The sequence below is a fragment of the Scleropages formosus genome, chromosome 11, assembly GCF_900964775.1.
Source record: "Scleropages formosus chromosome 11, fSclFor1.1, whole genome shotgun sequence".
Taxonomy (NCBI): domain Eukaryota; kingdom Metazoa; phylum Chordata; class Actinopteri; order Osteoglossiformes; family Osteoglossidae; genus Scleropages; species Scleropages formosus.
The window spans coordinates 20,603,219-20,625,021 of NC_041816.1; the positions used below are offsets into that span (position 1 = coordinate 20,603,219).

The following is a 21,803-nucleotide window of genomic DNA, read 5'->3' on the forward strand; positions in this document are numbered from 1 at the left end:
TTCACCTCAACGGCTGGTTTCCAGCTTCTCAAATTTTAATCTTTAAAAAGCAACATTTGTTTGCAGGATAAAATCAAAGCCTCAGCTTTTTTTCCCCTTTGACGCTAAATGTTCTTAGAAATTATTTCCAGTGAGCAAACTACAAAAATATGAAATGTATTTCCATAAAATATTTATAAGCACTTTAGCTGATTGCAGGCATTACGAAAGAGTTTAAAATCACTTATAATATTAATATTTTCCTGAGGCACTTTTGAATCATGCCTCAGGTTTAGAGCAACGGGAAAAGATTTGCTCATTTATGCTTCAACTGATGGTGGCTGTGACATTTACTAAATTTGTATTTTCAGAAAGTTACTCTGAATGTACACAGTCAGTACAGGTACATTTGAGGTAAACTAATGTGAAGCTTAAGAGAATTATACCATCCAGTGAGGGCTGTACCTGCAATAACACTGCCTCCGACATGAGACATCCATGCATGAAGGCAACATTTTTGTTTTGCTTATTCCATATTTTTCAGCAGGCCATCACTGTCTGGGTTAATCAATACAACTTGGCTACAGGAGGGCAGAAAGATACAGAGCAGGGCTGTTTCCAGCCAAGAGCATTTATGTCACCATATCTTGTTCATTGCAGAATGGCGGTCTCAACAGAAATAGCATCTAATTTCCACAGTAATCCTGTTGCACCTTTAAATTTAAAACTGATCAAACACAAAGGCACACAATTAGTCACTATTTTATCAGAAGCAAAAAATTAAATTATAGCTCTTTTCTTCCCTTGCATCTTAATGTATCAAATGCTGAATTATACTACTGTCGGAGTGCAAAAACAGATCTATTGTCAGATGAAAATCAGTTTACAGCACTAGAAACACTGAGACAAACACAAAAATAAAACTATTTAATTCATTACCAACAGCCACACTAAAGAGAAACATTTAAAGGGAAGACATTAAAACAGCTTCACCACACAGCCATGTGAAAACCAATTCAATTTAGACATTTGTCTTCATAATGTAGTCCTCCATGTGGTACCCCACTTGAGCAGACTGCTGACCCTTAAAGTGCATTCCCATCACCCGCTACATGCAAGTAAAAATATTTCATATTTCCGAGCAACCTAATATTGAGGGGACTTGCCATCTGCATTATTTTTCCCTGAATTACTTTTAATACATTAGCATTTCTCCTGAACTATATGAGGGGCATTAGGCTAAGAGGGGTGCATATCTGATGCTGGCTCAACATTGTGTCCATTTATAAGACTGATGAATTGCTGTCCAAGTCTGTAGTACATATGTGGACTTCACTTTTATCGGCTTCTTCAGTGATTGCATCTGTTCCTGTTTCTTGATGAACATGGGACAGTGTGGTGACTGGGATGCAACCAGCTGGCTCTGCGAGCACTGTGTCTTCGGGTATGGCCTCTGCAGAGGGGGATCTGCCCACATGTCCCATATCCTCAGCAGGATCGTCCTGCATGGCGCCACGCAGCTCAGCCTCATGCTTCGTCCGCATGGCCTTCAGCTCCGACCGCAGCTTCGCGTTCTGCGCTCGCAGGAAGTCGTTCTCGTCCTTCAGGTTGGCGATGATCATCTGGGCAACGTGAGACGTGGTGGCAGCTGTGTCTAGTGTTCTCAGCTTCATTATGGCCTCCACGGTGGCCTGCTCCCAGGAGCCAGGCGGATAGCGGTTCTCCAGATCTACCACCTTCTCGGACTGGGAGCTTTGTGCAGAGCTGCATCCGGCCGGACCGTCCTCCAGCATCTCTTTATAAAGCCGTTTTCGTTTAGGGCCAAGCGGATTGCTCTGCTCTCCGTTACCACGACTTTGGCCCTGTTCCGTCGCGGTGTCGTCACCCCTCCTCGGCACGTTCAGCATGGGCACAGGCTGTGAGGCAGTCAAACACGTAGATATACATAAATAGGCTCAACACAATGATAACATCTGTGCCACAATGGCAACATCGTCCACCATATTGGAAAAATGATTCAGGCTTATAAACAAAAGCACAAAGCTTTGGATGCACTTAAGCTTTTATTTTATCAGTTGATTAAACCAGACATGTAATATCAATTAGACAAAAACCTGAATGATGCCAGGAAGTTGTATATGTACAGGATTGGTACCTACGCATTGGGCTACGGTATAGGCTACTGTCAATACCAAATAAAGAAACGGACAATATCTACTATAAAAATGCATACTTTATTATGATACTAGTATTGTGAGTTATTGCTAAAGTGGCTACAAAATTCTGTGGTTATATCTGTCAAACATGTTGAGAATTTAAATTATATAGCCTACAATGAGACTACAGAAACAGCTTAACTATCTGGGAATTTATATAGATGAGCAGTTATCATAGTGAGAATATACTGATATTGAGACAAAACTAATTTTCAAACTTCTTGCTTTGAATTTAAAAAAAACAAACAAATAAATAAATAAATACCTTTGCCAGGAAGTACTTTATTATAGATTTGCTCAAAGTGAATTCAGGGCGCATCTCTCCTTTGTCAGGGCAATCTAAGCCAGCCGACAGAAAATATTCTGGTGATAATTTGGATCATTTAAACACTTATGCAGAAATTTGGCAAGACAAGGTTTCCAGTTATGAATCGCCATTGTCAACATCACTGCAGACTGCAGCTCGACTAGTCAGTTGTGTTTTGTACCTCTCTCAGACTAGTCATGATTCTATAACTGGACGTTACGATGTTATGGAGACCATTAGTGTTCCATAATACAGCTGTAAGAAATACCTGTAAATGCTCAGGGAAGGCGAATAAAGTGGGCACAGCTCCGTCCTTTAAGCGAATGATCTGTCCGGTCCGATCAAACTGATCGCCGTTGAAGTGTTTGCTGCAGAGCACACTACCTTTTCCTGGCGGACGATCACGCCTGCAGTTCCTTATCCACATTTGATATCTTTCCTTATCCCTCTCTTTGTTCGGGAATCTGGAAATTATTCGGAAGAAATCCACAAAGTAACGAAGCACTTGGAACGTCCAAGTTTTACACCCAAGGCAGTGAACACATGTACCCATCATCACCCACAGTCACAGTATGAGTATTTACCATGTTTTACTGGGAATCGAGGGCAGTGGGCAGACAAAAGTTTAGCTGAATTGTTGCTATCATGTTTGCAAAGGGAGTGAAACTAAGTCACGTACCAGGCAATTTTCGTTGCTGAACATCAGCTTACTTTAACATGTTAACTTTAATTTGTTTTCTGAGCCATGATGATTTTAGGGCACAGCTGACAGCAGAATTCGTAATGATCATAAATCATCATGTCCGCGGCACTTGTCAGGATTTGTCTTTTATTTACTCACTTGCCAGGAACATAAATCCCCCCTTTCAGACATTTTAACGCGAGAAGAAAGTGAAGTACTCACTTGTGAAATGACAAGCCTTTCTCCTTGCTCTGTTTGTTTCTGTAATTGGTGCAGTTAAACGCGTAGCACTGCGTGCCTCTGGACGACCGCATTTTTCCAATATGGCGGCCTGCCCACGTATGTATATCTATGGGCCGGACAACCGTCCCCGAAGCGCAGCGAACACACGATCGACGATTCGTTGGGACGGAAGTTTGCCTTTCTGCCGTGCGCCTCCGCTCATGTCCGCCATCCTTAGGGAAGTTCTAAAACGAAAACGACTAAAGAGGGACAAAAGCTGTGCAATAAAGTGCCATGTGTGGCTGTCACTCCGCCAGATGTTCAGATCATAGATCTACACAGATCGGCCCAACATAGTAATAACGCCTGCGCCGCAGCGACACCGTCGTCCGCCATATTGGAAAAATGATTCCAAGCATTGGGCTATAGGCAACTGTCAGTACTGAATAAAGAAATGTACAATATCCAGTACCAAAATGTGAATTTTATTATGATAATAGTACTGTCTTAACAGCTTAACTTTCTGGGAATTTATATAGATGAGGCAGTTAGCAGGAGTAACACATATTAATATTAAGGCAAAACAGATTTGAAAAGTTGTTGCTTTGAATAAAAAAAAAGAAACTTTGCCATGAAACACTTCATTATACATTTACAATTTATTCAATTAGAGTTCGAGGGAATTCCTCACTAACTTTGCTGAAAAAAAGACTCATACTCAAAATACAGCCTTAGGTTGGCAACTATCTAGTTCAAATCGTGAACAACACGACGGTGACGGTATGTCGACCTTCAGTGTTAATCATCATATTGTTCGTGCTCTTTATAGATCGAAACGTAGCCGCCTACAAGTAAATTTATGATAAATACAGACGTCCGATGTATATAAACACATCATTATTATGAAAAAGATTTAAAAAATCCTTAACTATTAAAATTTAAACGGACTGGAAACTTTAAGAAATTCTGTTTTTTTTTTTTTTTCTTTTTTAACTCAGACCAGTCAGACAAAGCAGTTTTATTACATTGATTTCCATTATTATGTATTTGTTATATTTAAGATGTAAATTCACAAAGTCAGTCAGTGTCCCATCTCTTCGATTCCCACAGTTTTCCTTCCTGAAGATTAACTTACTTTAACATTTTCACATTTGTTTGCCACACTGACAGATTTATTAAACTAAGCTAAGCACAGTAGAAAGAAACTGCAAGAAATTAAATTCGCGAGATAATTATAAAACTCTGTGTCTGCACTTCGCTTCTTCTTCTAGTTCTTGTATTACTCAGTTGCTAGGAACATAAATTCCCTTTTAAGCGTTTATTTTTACACCAGAGAAAGTGAAGTACTCACTTGTGAAATGACAAGCCTTTCTTCTTGCTGTATATTTATTTCTGTAATTGGTGCAGTTAAACGCATAGCACTGTGTGCCGCTTGACGACCACATTTTTCCAATATGGCGGCCTGCGGGAGCCTTCTAGCATGAAGCCATTGCCTTTCTATAGCGATCTATGCGCTATGCAGTAAAGGACCACGTAGCTCATGCAGCTCCCTCCGCCAGATGGTCAGCTTCCTCCAACTGCTCGTGCGTCTCCCCTCGCGTACATCGCTGCTGCCGTACCTACTTCCGTTTGACTGCCTTAGCTCTGGGTGTTGTAGTTTTCACATTTTTGACTACAATTTTCGGGCTTCCGTTCGGAATCCACAACGAGAACAAAAGCAAATAGGATAGTAAATAGAATATGTATGATAAATAAGTTTCGGCATTTCGCTGGAAAGAAACTGAACCAAAGTTTTTTTTTTTTTTTTTTGCATTTTTAATTTGTCCTCTTGTGCTGTAGGTGGCGGCAGTGAGTACGCAGAGTGCTTACTGATGGAGTCCTGCAAACTTATATTGTGTAAAGATTTACTCATGAGTGTTTCGTTATACATACATGTACTGCACATACCACACATGTTTACATTTCTAAAGTGCCAGCTACTAAAATATGACTTTTGCTGAGTACAGTTAAAAAAGACATTTGTTACAAACACCGAACAAGAAATCTAAGGAATTGCACTGAATAGTGATTTATAAAGACAGTAAATTAAAGTTTTATCCATTTTCCATTTTAATGCATTTGATTTCTTTCCCTGCTTTTAAATTCTATTTTTATACTGAATGGATTTACACATTTTTTAATTGTCTTAGAAACAGCAATCTCCTTTTCCAAGCAGATGGCTATTTATTACTGCGGTATTTATTATTAACCAACAGATGGCGTAGTAGCTAGTGCTGTCACCTTCTAAGCAGAAGGTCAATGTTTCACATTCCACTTCTGCTGTATTACCCTTGAACAAATGGTTGTGATGAACAGATGCAGTAAAAACACAGGCAAATCTTCGTCAAGCCGATAAACACGGTAAGGCCTGAGATCAATAAAGGTCAACCGTAATTACTATGATTATTTGTGGAATGCAATGTCTTTAACCTGAAGTTGCACCAATGGTCCACCTGGTGGTAGTGTGTCCCCACAGCTGGGTTTGCACTCCAGAAATGCATTTCGACGAAAGCAGTAGCACCTCCAGCTTGAATGTTCACTCCAGAAGATAAACACACAGACCCTTGTAGTTCCCAGCTTTAATTTTTTCACTGACGCCCTATTTCACCAGGTTTCATCAGTGCGTTAAACTGATAAAACTTCTACGACAGTCTGTTTGTGTAAACAACAAGCAGGCAGGGTGAGGGGCGTGTCAGCGCGCAACGAAGAGAAGGGGTCCGGATCTTGACGGAAGCCCCGAAGAACCTGATGGACGGAGGACGGCGACAACCTGCTTCAAGTGGCGCTGTGCTGGCCTTTAAACGGGGATAAAAACAACGCTTCCGCCGTCTGCTAGTCGGCCTGCGCTTTGTCATTCGCTGATATCGGTGACGGTGTCAAAACAAAGGGGGTTCTGTATATTTTTTAATAGGATCTCGTCACCACCTTGCAATATGTCTCAATACTTCCTCAGGAGAGCCAGAGCCTGAGCAGACTGGCTTGTTACATCTATGGAGGACTTAGCGTTCGCTCTGAAAGCGGAGATGACATGAAACCCTCTTTCAAGGTTGTTTTTTTTTTTTTTTTTTATTTCACGTCACCCAAATTCTGTTTGCCTTCCCTCATATCCGCCTGCACGTCTGTGCTCCAAACTGCTGGAGCGCTCTACTCTCTCACATTAAATCAGCCTCGAGAGATGAGTGGGGATTCTTTACCAGGTGTGAGATTTCACATTTACTCATTCGGCTCTGGATCTTTTCTTCGAAACAACTTACAGTTATTTACCCATTTATACAGCTGGGCAATTTCAGTGGAGCAATTTAGAGTAAGTACCTTGCTCAAGGGTACTACAGCTACAGGTGGGATTGAAACCTCGAACCTTTGGGTCCAAAGGCAGCAGCTCTAACCACTCTATACACTACCAGTTGTCCACCTTTTATTACTGGTCTCTGCAAATTAACCCTCAAAAAATGAGTTGCAGGTTCCAGGTTAGGCTGGATTTTTCTGTGTTTGCCATGGATCTTTTTTTCCTCGTTCCCCAGCACTGCTGAGGTCTTTACCTTTGATTAAAAAAGTCCCCGATTCCTCTTCTACTTGAGAACCCTGAGCATTTCGACACTCTTCTAGCCTGGAAAGACGTTAGTAGAAGTCCGGGGATCTTGGTCGCACCATCTGCTCTGGTCTCCTACTGCCCTCAACCCAGATCTGCCCTCGACGCTCTAACGCCCTTAGTCTCTGGCAATGTGTGATGGATATATATATATATAACTCAAATTAATATTATAATTCCAAATATTCTGAAACCCTTTCGGAGCTTCTGAGATAGTGCCACATGGCCACTCCAGCTAAGAGCTGGAACCCTTTGCCCTTGTATTGTATTATGTATCTCCAAGTATTTGCAATTCTGATTCTCTCCCTAGAATACTATGACCCAGTTCTGTTTGCAATTTATATTTTAAATAAATAAATAATCACCGTAACTCTGAAATCTTTATGTAGCGCAATGAATTGTAGCCGCAAAAATTACATCTATGAAAATGATTGGCAATGAAAACTCTCCTGAAAGACCATATTTCTTGTTGTATGCAAATAATTAAATCATATCCTTATTTTGAGAAATATTATGTTGTCTTAAAGTCCTCCAGAAATTGAGATGCCATTAAAAATCACTATTTAAACAAGCGGTGAAAGTCGCCTGTGTCTCTGTGAGTCTGATGGCTCTGGGCACAGAGTCCCAGGGTATTCCAGGTGTCATGCAGGGTGAGCGATTACACTGTTTTTACTGGAGTGATTACGGTGTCCCTGCTTAGGGTTTTCCAGACCGATCTAGACCGAAAAACCATACAAAATGCAATCCTTCCTAAGAGCTTTCACTCTCGAGCACCATAACAACGATGTGGCACAACATTCAAAAAAGTTGCTATGGCGACACATCCATTTCGCAACTGTATATGGATGGAGACGGAGGGGGGGAGGGGGGGCGTTATGTTTGTCACTGTGCACGACATCCTGGCATATACAATTTGTCTCTTCTAATTTTCATCACATTGATGCTCCAAAAAAATCTAATTCTGTTCCTAATTTGCTTTACGATATAAAATACAACCCTCAGAAAAAAAAACTGTCAGTTTGACTATGTACCGTGTCATGTAGCGGTCCCATGTCACCTGTCCGGTTTGGTTTGAGGCCTGGAAGCCGGGGGATACGAATGAGCACCAGGCCCGGTGTGGCGAGGCCCTACAGAGGAGATGAACGAGGCCACATCAGCAGACGACAAGGAGAGCTAAACAAGAAAACCTAGAATTATAAGGGTCTCACTGATAGGCCAGCAGGTGGCGCAGTGGTTAGCGCTACAGCCTCACACTCCAATGGCCCAGGTTTTGAATCTCACTGCCTACTGTAGTACCCCCGAGCATCATACTCATCCAAATTACTACAGTAAAAATTACCCAGCTGTGCAACTGAATGAATCATTGTAAATTGGTGGAAACTGTCACTCAATGAATGTGCATTTCCATCAATACGTTCGACAAAACAAGATCTTGTACTCCAGTGAATTCCTGCCCTGGTAGAGGAGCGCAGAGTAGGATTTAATGTAAGAAAAAGGAAAGGCATTAGCTGGAAGTGCAGTACTGTTCATCCGTCAACCACGTGAAGCTGCAAATGCAACCTCCGGAGCATCTGGATTACAGCAGGGTCACGAATTGGTCTCACGCAGGTCGAGCAGCCCATCCGACGTCCCCAGCCGAGACGTGCTTCTGAAACCACGAGGAAGCGCCGCTTCTTCCCCCGGCGCTTTCAGACAGCACGGCTCTCCCACTATTACCATGAGGTCCGCTGTCCGAAATTGCTTACAGCGGGGCCTCGCTGAGCAGAATGCCAAATAAGCCTGTGACTGACAACCGGTACCCAGCCATCCCCCCCCCCACTCCCCCGAAAGGGATGCGTTGGCCGCTTACTTGAGGTTTCCTTTTCCTTGTTGTTTTGCTCTCCTGCATCATCCGGCTTCAGCCATTTCAAGGAGCTGCTTTAACCCCTCCTTAGAAGAGGGTGTCCCTCGGGGCCGACGCCGGTGGCAGACAGCCGTTTGGAAGCTGCCGTCCTCTCCAACAAAGCCGGGCCTGCGAGGGGAAGTGGTTCGCCGTCTCTTTCGTGCGGTTAAGTGGAAACAACAAATGATCGCCCCCCAATTTCTCCGCGCTGTTTTGGGCCGAGACACAGCACAGCAAGGATGAGGTGCTGACGATTATTTACCCTTTTACACAGCAGGGTAATTTTACTGGAGCAATTTTAGGATACGTACCTTGCTCAAGGACAGTATAGCAGGAGGTGGGAATTAAATCTGCGACCTTTTTGGTCAAAGGCAGTATTTCTAACCACTACCCTACCATCTGTCCAACTAGTTATAGTCCTAAAACATGTCTGATCTCTGTGTATGGTCAAAGGTACAAGTGACCAGCAGTGCTACCTACAGACCTTCTGAATGATCCGGACCACTCCCTCACTTACAGGGCTTTGTCTAGGGCTGCTGTAACCCCCCCAAAACCCTTGTTCCTCTCCATTAACACGTGCCGCCTGTCCGTTATCAGCTGCTAATACCTCCGAGGTCCTCCCATCAAGTTCTCAGCACGAGGCTTTGACTCTGGCCTTCAGACAAAGTTTTGTTTTTCTTGGAGAAAAAAGAAAAAAAACCCACAGAAGTCCTCTTGATCCATTGTCCAGTGAGAGAAAGAACCAGACGCCCCCTCCTCCCGCGGGGGGGCCAGGCTGCAGGCGGGCAGGCAGATGCCTATTCGCCGACTGTCGACACAGCGGGCTCCCAGCCAGGCTCTCCAGCATCCTGCTGCACATCATACGAGCCCAGTCCCCCTCCATCATCTCATTTGTTTGCTATTCTGGCTGAACGTCCTTATTAACTATTTGAAATGATTTGGCCGATTGCGGCGCTCCCGTTTCCATGCCATCGTTTTATTTTTAGTCACGCTATTGTTCTCGTCACTCGTTTCGCTCATGCTCGGCGCGCTCTCGGCCTTGTCGGTGTGAGTCACCGCGCCGCTGCGGGCTGTTCGTGCACCACGGGGGCATTCGAACCCCTTCGTCTCACTGCAACCACCCTTCTCAACAACCACATCTAAATTCGCCCAATGAAACGGAAACGGTTTCGCTCTTTTGCAAAGGGGGGAGCTCCTGGGCCTGAAAGCGCAATGCGGGAATGGCCTCCTGGTTCCGCCCTGTCTGAGATGTGTCACAGCACCCAGCGAACCCTGACGACAGCCCTGCCTCACCTTCTCTAGGGTCAGGCAACAATGGGTCCACCTGGGACAGGCAGCGCTGGGTCAGCGATGATTACTGACACTGTTTGTACCATAAAATCCAGTGCTTGGATGGGGATGGGGATGGGGAGCAGCTGGTAGTGTAGTAGTTAGAAACACTGCCTTTGGACCCAAAGGTTAGAGGTTTCAATCCCACCTGTAGCTGTAGTACCCTTGAGCAAGGTACTTCCCCCTAAATTGCTCCAGTAAAATTACCACCTGTATAAAAGGCGAAATAAGTGTAGGTATCTCAGAATAAGTCACTTTTGAAAAAAGTATCAGCTAAATACATCATAATGTAAGGCATAAGCGTTATATATAAGGTATAAATGTTCATGCCCCTAAGGTATACATTATTTACAATCATGCTCTGATCAGTCCTTAACAGAGGCACTCCTGCAATGCAACGTAAATGTGTATTATATGTATCTCCAAAAAAAACTATTAGGAAGGCGATTAGGAATCGGCGATATTCTGGTAAAGTTTTATGCAGCTACTTGTGTGATGAACGTCGGTGCACATGGTGAAGGAAACAAAGTAAATGTACTTAAGAATCACATCTGCAGCTATGTCTCTTTCTCCTAACGTGATGAACACAATGTATTTTCAATGAGATGTACGTCGCTTTGGAGAAACGCGTCTGCTAAATTAATAAATGTAAATGTAAATATAATAAAGAAAGGTTTTGTTTCTCTTCTCCAACTTTCCTTAGTCAAATACAGTCAAATAGTCAAATACAGGTATGGCCAAGGCATTATTATTATTATTATTATTATTATTATTATTAAGAGGGGGGCGCAGTGGGTTGGACCGGGTCCTGCTCTCCGGTGGGTCTGGGGTTCGAGTCCCGCTTGGGGTGCCTTGCGACGGACTGGCGTCCCGTCCTGGGTGTGTCCCCTCCCCCTCCGGCCTTACGCCCTGAGTTGCCAGGTTAGGCTCCGGTTCCCCGCGACCCCGTATGGGACACAGCGGTTCCGAAAATGCGCGTGTGTGTGTAATTATTATTATTATCATCAACATCATCTAGTATTTAGCGGAGGTGCTAGTCCAAGACAACCTACAGTGCAACATAGGCTACATCGAAGTACTTCGAAGTGTCTACCCATCCACCCAGCAGGGCAATGTAACATAATCACACTTAGTGACAGGGTCACCTAAAACACATGTGGTTGGACAGTGCGAGGGAACCCCTCTGAATACGGGGGGAGGGGGGAACACAAACTCCACACAGGCCGAGTAGAGATCGAACCTAGAGTCGATCACACCGCAGTGTCGTCTTCATCTCTTGACTGCTTCTGCTTCTCTCTGCTCTCCCTGCTAATTGTTTCATTAGTTGTGTTCTTTATGTGCCGATAACTGGAGGTCAGCCAATGGGCAGCTCATTACTGCTACGAGCCAGCTTTCCTACAACAGATCCGTCACCGTCGTCCAACGGATGCCTTGGATGAGCTCCTGCTAAAGGTCTGGAGGAGAATGGAAGCTGACCTGAAGGTGCCACTCTGTTCGTTTCTAATCTGAATTGAGAGCAACCTCTACTTGTAAATCATCGCCATAAATCCTTACAGGGAAGGAAAGCATCCGGCCTGCAACACACAGGTTTGTTCGTCATGGAAAAAAGCAAAGTTGAACATTAACTAGAAAGGGGGATAATAAATTAGACGTTTCTTGCAGCTTAAGTTCAATAACAATAATGTCCAAGAGAAGATGCTTTGTGTCGTTGTGTAAAGAGTTATAGGTCAGTTATTACAATGAGCACATGGAACTGCTGTCTTTGCCTATAAACACTAATGACGTGGCAGACTACAGGGATACCTGAGTAATTAGAGCTGCTGCTTTTGTAAAGGAAAGTTGCCGGTTCAAATCCCACCTCTCGTCAAAATACCCTTGAGGAAGGAGGTTACCATAAATTGCACGAGTATAACTATCCAGCTGCATAAATGGGCAAATAACTGGAAGTCGCTTTGGACGAAAGTGTCAGATACAGAAAATGGGTGCATGACTTTGAAATTTTATACTCCCTGTTTTACCGTAGGGGGCGCAGCGGGTTGGACCGGGTCCTGCTCTCCAGTGGGTCTGGGGTTCAAGTCCCGCTTGGGGTGCCTTGTGATGGACTGGCGTCCCGTCCTGGGTGTGTCCCTTCCCCCTCTGGCCCTGCGCCCTGTGTTGCCGGGTTAGGCTCCGGTTCGCCGCGACCCCACTTGGGACAAGCAGTTTCAGTCAATGAGTGTGTGTGTGTTTGTTTTACCGCTCCCTTCCTGATTCCCAGACCTGGGACAGTAACGTACTCCCCATCTCTACAAATATCTTTTTCCCTTTCTGCCCTCAAAGAGCCCAACGAACGGGAAGGGGGTCCCGGGGGTCTCGTACGTGTCTCCAGGGCTCTGCACTTACCGTCAGCTAATGTTTCACCATGGAAACCAACACACCCAAAGATGATTTGATTTTTTTTTGTTTTAATCTTTTAAACTGACAACCTGTTCTCTATAAGACTTTGCAGATGGCTGTTATTACCAATGTTTCATTACCTTCTCTTCAGGCGCTTACGATTAACATATCCCTGGAGTGACTAAAGTATATGTCTGAGTTTGTGTGTGAGTGAGGGAAACGAGCTTACGGTGCAGTATCGAAACTGTTTTAATTAGAACAAACTCCCGTATGACGGCTCCAATCACATATCTAGCTTCTCGCTACGTGGTCGAACGTTTCCGTGGGGACCGAGAGCGGTCTCTAACTTTGCCGATAAGTGTGTTTAAATACGAGATAAAAAAACTCTCACGGGAGCTTTGAAAATAATAATTAGAGCCGTCTCAAAAAGCAGGCAGGGTCCCACCGCGGCAGAAAGAAGAGGGAAGACGAGGGCTGGACTCATAAACGGTACTTTATTTTCCTTAATCATTGCATCTTTTTACCGCCATGTCCCCGTTACAATACATTCACTTATATACATTTGGCGAAGAGGGATGCATGGGTGTGTCAGATTAGTGCACACATGAGCAAACAATGCACACAAACACGCAGGTCTGGAGAGGGTGGCGCCCCCCCCGCCCACAAGCAGGACATGAAAGTAAGCGGATGGCGGCACGTGGGTTGGACGTGGGCATCGTGGGGCTCAGGGGTCCGTGGCCCGCCTTCCTCCGCGTCCTGGCTGGAGGTCCTTAAAACGTACGGCGGGGGCCGTTTCCCAGTCACACCCTTCTCTCAACACCGCTTCACACGCGACGGGAACCGTTTCTGGAACCAAGATGAAGAACACCTGTCATCACCTCTTGCGAGTGGCGCCGTGCACTTAGTCTGCATCACGTTTCCCTTTTTGCCCATTTTGCCACTTTCAAACAGTCTGACCACATTACGGCTGAATGCGTTTACACAGGCACGTACGCAAGTCGAAAATATACTCCTTTCACCCTATTTTTTGCCAGGATAGTCCTTAGCAACATTCCACGGGGCCCTGCGCTAAAGCACGGCGTAGCCTCTTTGCGTTTGGACACAACGAGACTGAACTCAGACCTTCCAGCTCTCTTGCATCCCCTGTACAGAAATCACCGTCGTCCAACACAGGTCACTCCTCCTGCCAAAGCAAACTGTCCACAGCAGCCCCTCTCATCCTCTAGTTAATTCTGCCCCCTGTTGACAGTGGTGTGGGTGGGGGGCAGGGGCACTACCACAATACATCTACGCCTCCTCGTCTCCAGCATCGCTTATTCGAGCAGAAGCTCTGGAACCAGGAGGTCAGCGGGGATACGTCAGCAACGCCTCCTCCAACCCTACGGTTTCCCCAGAGAGACGAGCTCCTCCAGCAGAAGCGGGAATCTACTACATTCTTGCGTATCTCCTCCGGCCAGACCCATCAGGCACAGGGCTGCGTCACTTGAGCAAGGAAAGGAGACGCGACTGAAAGAGAAGATAAACTGCGGTACGGATGACAGATGTGAACAAGATAAGGCCATTGAAAGGATGGGTGGGCCAGGCGGCGGTCAGGGGGGCAGTCTCGGCTAAGGACGGAGGACTTGGAGAATGAGGTTTGCGCCGACGAAGGACCTTCACATAGCTGACCAGTCCTCTGCAACAGTTGACCGCATGGGGCCTCAAGTCACTCCACAGAGACTGAGAGACTGACCGCAAACCTGGACGCAGACACAAAGCTGCAAGGTACTACAGGACAGGAAGACTCTTCAAGCTCTGCAAAAAAAAATGATCACATGGTACAGTACACTGAAGGGGGGCTGAGATGACCCCAGAGAAGCAGAAGAAGAAGGAGGAGGAGAAAAAAAAAAAAAAAATCAGCAACAACTTCCCCTCATTATATTACAGCTACGGAGCAATCTCTGAAAGCGTAACGCGGGAAATCTGTGCACACATTCTACACGTTTTTCTCATGCAATATAAGGCGTGGCCCAAAGTTCTGTTGCAGTATAGTATACCGAGGACAGTACATAACATCATATTAGAAACTTCACGTTTCTTTATCTAACGTGACGAATTTTTGCTTTAAAAAAAAAAGAAAAAAAAAAAGCTGAGATTCTGAAAGGTGGGGAGGACAGTTCCTGCGACTTTACCGTACCTGTTGTTCAGTAGATGAGTGAATGGAATACAGATTTGTGAGGTAGACAATGCAGGAGTATGCCATTCATCCGATTCCAAGCTACGTTACGGTGGGTTCTTAGGAATTAACGTGAATAATTAAAAAAGGAACTGTTCCCCACTATTCAGGGCAGACGAAACGGGGAGGCTGTCACTACGTAGTTCTGGTCCACAGCACAGTGGGGGTCTGGAGACACCTTACACCTTCCACCCATTTGGGATGTCTTTACTCCAACAGAGAACCGATCGCAGGACCCTTGATGACAACAGAAATTAAACACACCCTTACACTCAGCTGGATCAGAGAAGCAGCGTATGAAGAGATGCTGAGCCAGGTCCTCGCTGCATCTCATGGTACTTACAGGTGTGTTGTGGGAAAGCGGACCGTCTAGCGGCGAAAGCGTCCTACCGGGAACGATACGTAGGGGTACGCTTTGGGACTAATTCACACAGGGGGACGGAAGATTGGCTCCACAAATGATTCGCACTTATGTATCTTCAGTTTTTGTTTTTTTTTTGGTTATTACCAAAAGTATGTGCACAAACACGCCAAACACCAAGAGCTCGAAAAATGGGGAGAACACTTTTTTTTTTTTTTTTTTTTTTAGGAAAACGAGCGAGAAGCATGTTTTCATTGGCTGCCGAGAGAGCGCTGAAAATGGGAGGGAGACTCAGCTCCCCCTCCCTCAATTACCGACATTCACACACGTCATGGATGAAAACGACGAAAGGAAGATAAATGGGATTCACTCCGAAATCCCTGTCAACCCAGCCGTGGTCTGAGCTGTCAGGGATCTCCACGCTTTGAAGAAGCGAACACAAGGAAGAGAAGGGCGTTCCGCACAGGAGGTGGCGCTCTCGGTCTTCCGGACGCGGCGCGCTCTGAGCAGGGCCTTCCGGGCCTTTCTCCGAAAGAGAACCCGCCTAAGGAATCGGGTGAGCGAAGGAGGGGCGGAGAGACGCCTCAGACGGGCAGCCTCGTCCGAGCGCCGAGGGGACGGGGAGCCGGCGCAGGTCTTTAGAGATCAGTGACGAGACATTTCAGAGCGACGGATACGGAGGTCGGTCGCAGTTCCGAGTTCAGGGGAGGGCCCTCTACGCAGAGAACCAAGGAAAGAGACAAGGCCGAGATGCTCTGCGTCTCCTGGAGCTGGTTAGGAGGCTCACGCGAGCGACTCGCAGATCGACACCATGACCAGAACACCCGGGCCTTTGACCTTCAATCCAGAGCCCTCTCCTGAGGTTCTTTCTGACGACCACTGCGACACAATTGCACTATAGCGTCCTGATGGCCACCGGGTACAGCAGGGACATGTGCTCGGCCCCCTTGATGGGCAACTTGCGACTGGAGTAGAAGTGTATGATCTCCGGGACGCTGTCGAAGGGCCCGCTGTTCTGGCCCAGAATGTACTTGTTATCTTTGGTTCGGGAGAGCTTCATGTGCATGAACCCCTGGCTGCTCCTGTGGAGGAGGGAGAAGGGGTAGGGCAGAGGGAAGGGGAGAAGGGTCAGACTTTTCACATCTCTGACACACACTGCAACCTACGAGCACAACGAAGGATCCCTTGACTTTTTCTTTCACGTTACTACTATTCCAACGAGGGCGCACGAGGCATTCTGGCGAAGGTGAGAGAAACAAGTCTTTTATAATCATTAACAAGCGCGCTCTGTTCATGCTATTTTAGGTACAGACACGCCTCGACTTACGCAAACAGACCGTTCTTCAACCCCTTACGTAAGTCAAAAGTTCCGCATGTCAGATACCTCCTTCTCCCCGACCATTCAGCATCATCACGCGCTCCTTTAAACGTGCAGCAACCTTCACCATCGTATTTATAGTCGATACGGCTAAACCTGCTTCCCGTGCTGTAGACGATCATCTTCGCCCGCCTTCATACTTGCTTATTATTTTCAATTTCATCTCCAAATCGACGCTGTATGTTTGCGAGACGGTTCTCGTTTTCCTTCAAGTGCGTGTCTACCGCTAGGCATTGGGAATAACGAAAAGGGGAAAAATATGCGGAAAAAGCGCTACATTAACGAGCGGAGATGTGTTCACGGCTCACGAGTTCGGGAACAGGGAAGATGCAGCTTCCTGCCTCGTCCGGCTATGTCCGGAAATCCGGATTTACGTAAGTCAAATTTGCGTAAGTAGAGGGGTGTTTATTCTCAGGTTTCTCGTACGAAAGCTAATTTTTTTTCTCGTTGCCGCACTTGCCCTTTCTGACACTGGAAAAAAGATCCTTGTTGCAGCACGTTTCACTTCATTGACAGCTTTATAGGCATCGGGTCTCTGTAATAGAGAGCACTATGTTTCCGATCTTCCCACTGAGAAGACAAAAAGAAATCCACATTTTCACTACAACTGTAGTAAAATGAGTGTCTGATTTGTTAAACCTGACCGTTCGCAACTTTTCCCCCCGCCTGTGAGCACGGCAGGAACGCGGCAGGTGTGTAACCCCCAGCGGGGCCTGAGCGTGGCGCCCGTAGGCCGGAGGCATTTTCATTCCGAAACGTGCAAAAACGGGGGTCAAATGCCAACTGAGTTACGTCAACTGTCACGAGTCACTTAAAACCCTTGTCATGCTGTAGTGCGGGATTAATGGAGAAGTCGAAGCCTTGCTTTTCCTCATTTTCTCCGCACCTGTACTCCTAACAAAGCGCTCAAGAAGGGCGACTCCTGCGCTCTGCTGCGATGTGCCGAAAAACCGACATCGTACCTCGATTGCTCTATGGGAAATCTGTCGCCGACCCACAGACGCACACACTTTTACACACCGCCCAGGAGACCCAGCATTCTCTGGTCCACCACTGCAAGGTGAGGAGCTGAAAAGCACCAAGTCCCTTCCACACCCCTAGGTGGCACTGTTGCCGTGGAAACCCCGGCTGACCTGAACCCGGAGACCTCCTTCCGTGACCAAACAACGGGCTCCTGTAACGTATCACCTCCGGGCTGGATCTTTGGTCAAATCGGCCGCTTGTTTTAACAACCGACCCTCGCAGTACAATTTCACGTGAACAATGTGACAGCAGTGCGACATCCTACGGCGCGTGTGTTCATGCATTATTTACCGCACGCAGAACAAACGGCAAGGTCCCCCAGCTGCCCCTGTGATTTCGGCGAGAGGTATCTTTCAGCGCTTTATTCAAATTCAGAAAGACTCGCATCAAAACCACTCGGTTACAGAGCACCGAAGCCTGAATCTGAACGGGTGACACGGTGCTTTAATCACACAGTAGATGGGAACCTTTTACAATGTGAAAAAGTCCTCGGGAAGCCATTTATCAGCCAGATGAGCTGAGACAAATCGCTGCAGATACAAGATTGGGCTCGTATCTCCGGCGCGGAGCCGCGGGGCTTTTGTCGCGTCCCCGGAACGCTCTGCCGGGGCAAATGGCCCAGACAGGCATCAGAAACCTACTGGAGCCATTAGAGCCGCGTGGAGGCCAGTAACGGAGCCGCACGGAGGCGCTTGTTTCGATGTGCGTGTCCGCCGTCGGTGGCGGCGAGCTCTTTTTAAAGAGAGGCAGGCCTGCTTTCCACTTATCTCCTAATTGCATCCTTGAACCACGAAGCCACATCGGCCTCATCGGGAGTAAAACGAGAAACTGAGCCGGAGCGACAGCGCCACATTTACTTTGATTTATTTCACTGACACTTGTCTCCAAAGGAACTTACAATGTTATTTACAATGGTCTATCCATTTATACCGTTGGGTTAATTTTACCCAGCCAATTTAGGGCAGATGTCTTCGGGATCGCAGGTAGCACGGCGGTTGACGTAGCTGCCTTATAAACTTGAAAGGTCCAGGTTTGAATCCCACCTCCTACAGCAGCATCCGTGAGTAAGATACTGACCCTAAGTCACTCCAGTGAAAATGACCCAGCTGTATAAATGTGTGAATCATTGTAAGATGCTCTGGAGAAAACTGCCAGCGAAATGAATAAATGTCAGTGTTCTACGGCAGGAGGCGGGAATCGAACCTGGGGCCCGCAACAGAAAATCCACAGCTCTAACTACTACTCCACCTGCTGCCTCTACCTTCAGACACAGTGGTAACACTTTTGTTGTGGGCTGTAACATTCGGTCGAGGGGGTAGAGTTGGGGGGATACATGGTTCTATGACACCAGGCATGGTGCCAGCACTGCCCACAGGAAATTTGAAATTGAACCTTACAGAGCAGACATGTGCTGCGCCCCCCCCGACTGAGCGTGCTTCTCCACGGAGAGCCGAGTCCCCGTCATCCGTTCGATCGGTCGCTGCGGGCGGAAGGCTTCTCGGGGTCATACTGGAATGGACGCGCCGAAGAGCACCACCTTTCTGTTGTCTTACATTATCAGCGCTGTCGATGGGGATGTGGAGAGACTAGCCAGACCGCGAAGCTGTGTCACCGTGCTAAACCCCCTACGCACTCACAGTCATCATAACTTATTAGTAGTTATGGTCGTGGATCCCATATTCACACCAGGAAGGAGCTATAGAAAACGCCGGTGTCACAGTCCAACTCCCCGTCTCATCGTTCGGAGCAGAGAGCGTTGGGTACCTGGGTCCTGACATCAGAAGTGACCTTTCTCGCGACACTGGACACCAAAGCAGGTCCGAAGAGTGCGAGAAGAGGAGGGCAGGGACTGCTCATTCTTTACTACACCATTCTTTACTTCTCCATTCCAAGAAATTGGACAGGAAACTGAGAAGCTGCAGGTGCGAGTCTATCGCAGTGTCTTGCTGTTATGTCCATGGCAAAAAAAATAACCATCTTTAATAACTGGGGGGAAAAAAACTCTAAGCTGTGGACTTTGTTCTGAGTAAAAGTCAACTGAACAAACAAATCTGTACATTACCTGTACATTCTTGGTCCAAACTGCTGAACCCCCTGCTGTATAAACCTATGTAATGCTAATTATCTATCACTATAAAGCTCATTGTATAACATTCTGAGTTACCTTGGACCGAGGTGCAAGCTGAAGGTTAATAACATCACTGCCTCCTTTTCAAACACCCAGCTGGGTTAATTCCCTATGTGTGACGGGAGGCCTGCGGTGTTATAAGCGGAGATTTAAATTGATCTGCATCACTTACAACCTGCATAGCTTCCAAACCATAAAAGCAGAGGCCTTTTCAAAAAGCGTCTTTCAGACACATCCACATTTGAACACCTTGCCAATATCTAGGAACTGATGACTGGGATTACTGGAGGTTTCACTTAAAAGGCCCAAATATCAATATGATCCATGGGCTTTTTTAAACTCTCTTGTGACTACTTGTCTAAGTCCTGGACATCACGCTCATCATGTTTCAAACACAGCAGAACAACTATGGTAACATTTCCAATACTGTAAGTGAAAGATGAGGCCTTATGAGAGAATGCCCCCCCCCCCAAACCCCATCTAGGCTTTCAAATATAAAGGGCAATCCATAAAGTGCTACTGAATCTAAAACATGATCCTTAAAGTGTTTTTTGGCTCATACTTTAATAATGAAGGGTCTGCTTCCTGATTACTTAAGTTGTTTACTTTTTCTGGAACTTTCAGACCACCTGAAAAACAAGATGACACTGGTAGCAACAGGTATGTAAGAATAAAGTATATCTGGAATGACACTATATTGTAGAATAAATTGTTATTATGAAAAACATACAAAATGCAAACTAAAACAGCTAAATTACTAGACTTTGGGGGGGAAAAAAAACTTTTTATCCAGTTTTTTGTTTCTTACGATGATAATATAGTGTAAAATCTGCATCTGCGTTCTTGCACATTCTTTAAATGAAAAAATAAACCTAAAAAATTAAATGTAAAAATAATCAGCACTAGTTTTGATTAACTATCAGCCATCCAGAGGACATTATTATCCTTTAGTTAGCCAAATTATATGTGTTTTAGAGAAAAAAAAAAGAAAAAACGTAAAGGTCACCATTCAAACGCAGTGATGTTTTAAAGATACTGAATTACTGCAGTTTAAGGTTCATGTGAGACAAAAAATGACAATGACAGAAGCGTAATCAATATTCCCTTTAACATTTAAAAATAAAAAAAGAGACTGCAATGTGCTCTGATTTATTATTGTCGTTAGTGTTTATGCAATTATTTCAAAAGCAGTTCATAAAAGAATAACCATTAACCAAAATGCTCATTAAATATAAAATGTCTGTGCGTCTGCAACAACAATTAACCCGGAAAAGAACACTGCCATTAGAAAGTCTTTTGCTTTTTTTTTTTCTTCACTATCCAACCAAAAGTAAATATCTTATAAATCCCTGCACTTTATATCCGAACAACCGTGAGCATTTTTTTTTCCAAATGCCGCTTGCTGCCAAGAGCGATTGATCAAAAATTTTGTTACACCATCTGTGTTCCGGAACATGCGCATGGCAGCTGTTACGATCACAAATGGTGTATGAATGCCCCACCTCGACATAAAGAACTTCTTTACATCTGTTGCCTACACTGTGTAGTCCCGAACCCTTAATAACACATGCGAAGGGGATGGTGGGTAACAGCCCTGAAAACACTGTGCCAAATCACAGATTATTCTTCGGAATAACACCACCAAATGATCCACAGCACAAAATGTCAGAATTAATTTAAAGTTTTTGTACATTCATTAATCAATACAATTAAATATATTCCTTCAGGCTAGACAAATTATAATGTTTTGCTTCTACTAATTAATTGAGGGGAAGAAAAAAAAAGAAAAAAAAAGCTGCTACCTCAATGGTCATCTTGGTGGCTGGTCACCAAATTAATGAATCAGACCGAGAGACAGAAATTAGTGCACAGCTATTAACTCCAAAATCCACTTTATGTGCTGCTGTGAAAGGCTGATCCCTGCCCTGGAGCAACTTCAGTTTGGTGTATATATGTGTGTGTGTGTGTGTGTGTGTGTGTGTGAGAGAAAGACACCGCGTACCATACAGAATACTGAACGCGCAAACACGAGTGCTTTCCTTCTGCATGATTAACTTCCTACTCCGTCAACGACACG

The 21,803-nt window shown here is 45.5% G+C and overlaps 2 protein-coding genes across 14 annotated transcripts in view; both read right to left on the bottom strand.

Moving 5' to 3' along the window:
• Positions 1-929: 929 nt before the first annotated feature.
• LOC108940997 (THAP domain-containing protein 3-like) lies at positions 930-5,100 on the bottom strand. 3 transcript variants are annotated; one of them, XM_018763422.2, is made up of 4 exons: positions 4,758-5,100; positions 3,407-3,666; positions 2,771-2,966; positions 930-1,895 (listed from the first exon to the last, which is right to left on the bottom strand). In XM_018763422.2, the coding sequence occupies exons 2-4, from the start codon at positions 3,496-3,498 to the stop codon at positions 1,263-1,265; spliced, it is 921 nt and encodes a 306-aa protein (XP_018618938.1). In that variant the 5' UTR covers positions 3,499-3,666; positions 4,758-5,100; the 3' UTR covers positions 930-1,262. The 3 variants fall into 3 exon arrangements, with proteins under 3 accessions (XP_018618938.1, XP_018618939.2, XP_018618937.1); XM_018763423.2 differs by lacking the exon at positions 3,407-3,666 and having other exon boundaries at positions 4,758-5,097; XM_018763421.1 differs by lacking the exon at positions 4,758-5,100 and having other exon boundaries at positions 3,407-4,014.
• An 8,000-nt stretch (positions 5,101-13,100) lies between these two features.
• LOC108940900 (SH2 domain-containing adapter protein F-like) overlaps positions 13,101-21,803 on the bottom strand; it is a 97,802-nt gene continuing 89,099 nt past the window's right edge. For 6 of the 11 annotated variants that reach the window (XM_029256119.1, XM_029256113.1, XM_029256116.1 and 3 more), the window contains one exon: positions 15,327-16,279. In XM_029256119.1, coding sequence (XP_029111952.1) covers positions 16,093-16,279 — 187 coding nt within the window. In that variant the 3' untranslated portion in view covers positions 15,327-16,092. Of the gene's footprint in view, positions 13,468-15,326; positions 16,280-21,803 lie in introns of those variants that run through there. The other 5 variants (XM_029256122.1, XM_029256117.1, XM_029256120.1 and 2 more) reach the window with 2 other exon arrangements.

Excerpts from the sequence above, each read along its gene's own strand:
- LOC108940997 (XM_018763422.2), bottom strand. The coding sequence starts at position 3,498 with ATGCGGTCGTCCAGAGGCACGCAGTGCTACGCGTTTAACTGCACCAAT. Across the intron at positions 2,967-3,406 it reads AAAGGCTTGTCATTTCACAA|ATTCCCGAACAAAGAGAGGG; the intron begins GTGAGTACTTCA and ends AATAATTTCCAG. Across the intron at positions 1,896-2,770 it reads CCTTCCCTGAGCATTTACAG|CCTGTGCCCATGCTGAACGT; the intron begins GTATTTCTTACA and ends ACTGCCTCACAG.